General features: G+C 58.7%; 1 protein-coding gene across 1 annotated transcript in view; it reads left to right on the top strand.

Annotated features, from left to right (window-relative positions):
• Positions 1-209, top strand: part of PPFIA4 (PPFI scaffold protein A4) — a 37,260-nt gene extending 37,051 nt beyond the window's left edge. The window contains exon 29 of the mRNA XM_077771977.1: positions 160-209. Coding sequence (XP_077628103.1) covers positions 160-209 — 50 coding nt within the window. The remainder of the gene's footprint in view (positions 1-159) is intronic.
• Positions 210-3,147: the final 2,938 nt, after the last annotated feature.

Here is a 3,147-nt window from a genome sequence, read left to right as displayed (position 1 = left end):
GCCCGCACCCTCCCTGCTTGCCCTGCCCGCTTCCGCCGCCGCCGCCGCCCGGGCGCCTGGCGCTTGCCAGCTCGCTGTGCATGCCTGCACCCCCGACCCCCGGGGAGACTCCCAGCTCACCCCGCAATGCATCTCTCTGTCTCTCTCTGTCTCTCTCAGCTCGCTCCCACTATCTCTACGGACACATGCTCTCCGCCTTCCGGGACTAGCCACGGCCCCCAGGGCCAGCATCTTCCCGCTGGGTTCCGCAGGCTCGGCTGGCCCTGGCCCCTCCTGCTCNGCTGTGCATGCCTGCACCCCCGACCCCCGGGGAGACTCCCAGCTCACCCCGCAATGCATCTCTCTGTCTCTCTCTGTCTCTCTCAGCTCGCTCCCACTATCTCTACGGACACATGCTCTCCGCCTTCCGGGACTAGCCACGGCCCCCAGGGCCAGCATCTTCCCGCTGGGTTCCGCAGGCTCGGCTGGCCCTGTCCCTTCCTGCTCGTTCCCTGGTCCTCTCGCGGCTCCTAGTCTCGTCGTGACTTTCCAGTTGCCCTGGATCTCAGAATATACTCGTCCACCCCCTCGGCATCCCGCTACCCTGAGTCCCACCGTGTGTCCTTTGTGAGTCTCTTGTGGCTGTGGCTGGGACTCGAGGTTGTCCGTGCTTGGGATTCTGCAGAAGGGACAGGACAGCAGCAGCCCAGGCGGGGTTGTGACTTCATCCTCCCTCTTCTGGGCCTAGCCTGGTCTGGACTGCGACCTCCACCAGATACCAGGATGCCGTGCTGAGGGCTGAGGATGGCCCTTTCAAGAAAATGGCACTTCGGACTCTGCCTTGCTCAGGCTGTTGGGCCTCTGGTCCCTTTGCACATCCCGGTTGTCTGACCTCTGGTTAGAGCACCCCTAGCATCACCCCTCTTTTCCCACCGCATCGGCACAACGGCAGCTCCTGTCTCCAGATGGTCTTTGGGGGCTGGGTAGGGCTGCCGAAAGCCCCATTATTCTTCAGATGGTGAGGCTGGGGAGGAGGAAGCCTAAGGGGGTGATTCGGGGTTCTTATGATGCATCCCAAATGTGAGCTGGGGAAGACTCTGAGAGACATGGGCCCCTGAGCTTTGGGCCAACGGTAAGGATGGGGAAACTCTCAGCCCTCACACCCCGTAAGGAGTGCAGGCAGGTCAGCTGGACAGAGAGCCAATGGCCTGTGGTAGACTTAAGCCCAAAGAGTTAGTAGGCCTCCTGCCCCAGCGGTAGGGTGGAGTTGCTGCTGCGGCAGGGCTGGGGGCTTGTGTGGGGTCTTGGCTCTGGGCCAGAAGAGAGCTACCCATGCACTGTCTACTCTGCTCAGCATCCCCTCCCTTGCTCTCCCCCCTCTACCCCATTTAGTAGTCCAGCTCCTAAGAATATACCCAGTGGGTGGATTGAAGATACCCTGACCTTCAAGTCAGATTTGGGAAAAACGTAGTCGGGGGTTCTCTTCCCCTGATCCCTTGGGAAGAAAATAAAGCTTCCTCGTTAGTGAGTCCAGGAGAGCCAGTGTTGATGAAGGTCCTCACTCTCCTGCTTGCCCCTAAATCAGCCAACCCTTGTTCAGGGCTCTCTTGGTGTGCAGGGCCTGCTTCCTCCAGAAATTCCTGAGACCCACCCAGCTTCCACCATTTTCATCACTTTCCTCAGCAGCACGGCGGCTGCCGGGGCTGAGGGAAACAGGTCCTGGTTTGGTTGGAATGTCATTCCCAAGAGACCCCTCTTAATCCACTTCCTCAAATCCTGCCAAAATGCCTGGACATGTTTGGGACCCAAGTTCAGGGGAAGCTGATAGAACCCAGGGCTTCATCCAAGTGAGAGGAGAGGACCCGTGTCTGGAGCATGTTTCCTGGAGGGGTGCCAGTTCCTCTCCTATAGGTGGCTGAGCAGCTGGTTTGCAACCTGATCGACTTGGGTTCTGAGCAGGGGCTCGGCGAGCAGGTGGGCTAGTGGGTCAGAGCACCCTGGCCCGCAGGGGTGACGGAGCCTGGGGCAGCGCCAGGGCTCAGAGCCCTCTGCTGGTTTTCGGTAGAGCAGAGGTCCACCGGTGGTGGGGCTGGGTGGGCTCCCCCAGGTGTGGGCAAGGCACCCACCTGCCCTTGTTTTCCCTGGTTGTTCCTTGCCCTCCCTGTGCATCAGGCAGCTGCAGATGGACCTGGAGGCGTTCTTGAGCAGAAAATGAGTTGGATGGAGAAAAAAAGCCTCTATCCTTGGGATGTTAAGATTATGGAGAATATACTCCCCCCCTCCCCCTTGGCATCCCAGTTCCCTAAGATTGGTGGAGCTGGGGATCACAAAGCCATCTGACTGCGTCAGGGGACCTTTGATGGACCAGCTAAGTGGGAGATGCAGCCCCATCGTCTCCTCTGCAACTTGACCATGTCATGGTTGGCTGTGTACCTGGGTCTCTTCAGGGGCATCTGGGGACGTATTGCAGGGAGGTGATGGACAGGAGAACTGATCCATTGAGTGATGGAAGGCTGTTGTCTTGGTGTGTCCCTTGCCTCTCAGTCTATGTATTTTTTATCTGGAGAGTCACCGGTGACCCGAAGCCCCCGCACCAGCCTCCCGTATCTTGTCACTTCCCTTCTCAGTACTGTACTGGCCCAGTACATCACGAATGGGTGTGCGGGGCCGTTTGAGTGTGAGTGTGTGCGTACCAATAAACAACCTGGTGGTTTTAAGACAACCTACACATGGCTCTGGTCTTTTTTTAACTTAGGGTTCAGCTGACAAGTCCAGCTCCTTCCACAGTCCTGAGGGCCGTGCTCCTCTGGGAAGTCAACAGAGTTTTAAAAACCTACAATCAGTAACTTCTGTTTACTTACATAACCGTGGGGTTGCTAGAGGTTAGCAGTCAGGTTGTTTGTGGCAGGGGAGTTGAGGAAAAGGAGTGAGGAGCCCCGATGCTGGACCTGATTTATTCCTTCTGCTCCCTCTCTACTCACCTGGTCACACTCCCCTGGCTTGTGCCCTTTCCCCCGGCCCCCAGGGCTGCCGCTGCTATGGGCCCCCTGCTTGGGATCACCCCTGGGCTCACACTGCAGTGGCCCCCATGGCCTGTAGGTCAGAGGCCCGCCCCCTCCATGTGGCATCACAGGCTGCCTGTGACTTGGCTCCGGACACCCTCCCCCC

The sequence above is a fragment of the Crocuta crocuta genome, unplaced genomic scaffold, assembly GCF_008692635.1.
Source record: "Crocuta crocuta isolate KB4526 unplaced genomic scaffold, BGI_CrCroc_1.0 scaffold318, whole genome shotgun sequence".
Lineage (NCBI taxonomy): Eukaryota > Metazoa > Chordata > Mammalia > Carnivora > Hyaenidae > Crocuta > Crocuta crocuta.
Note: the sequence above shows the minus strand (reverse complement) of the source record. Positions and strands in the feature narration are given on the sequence as shown.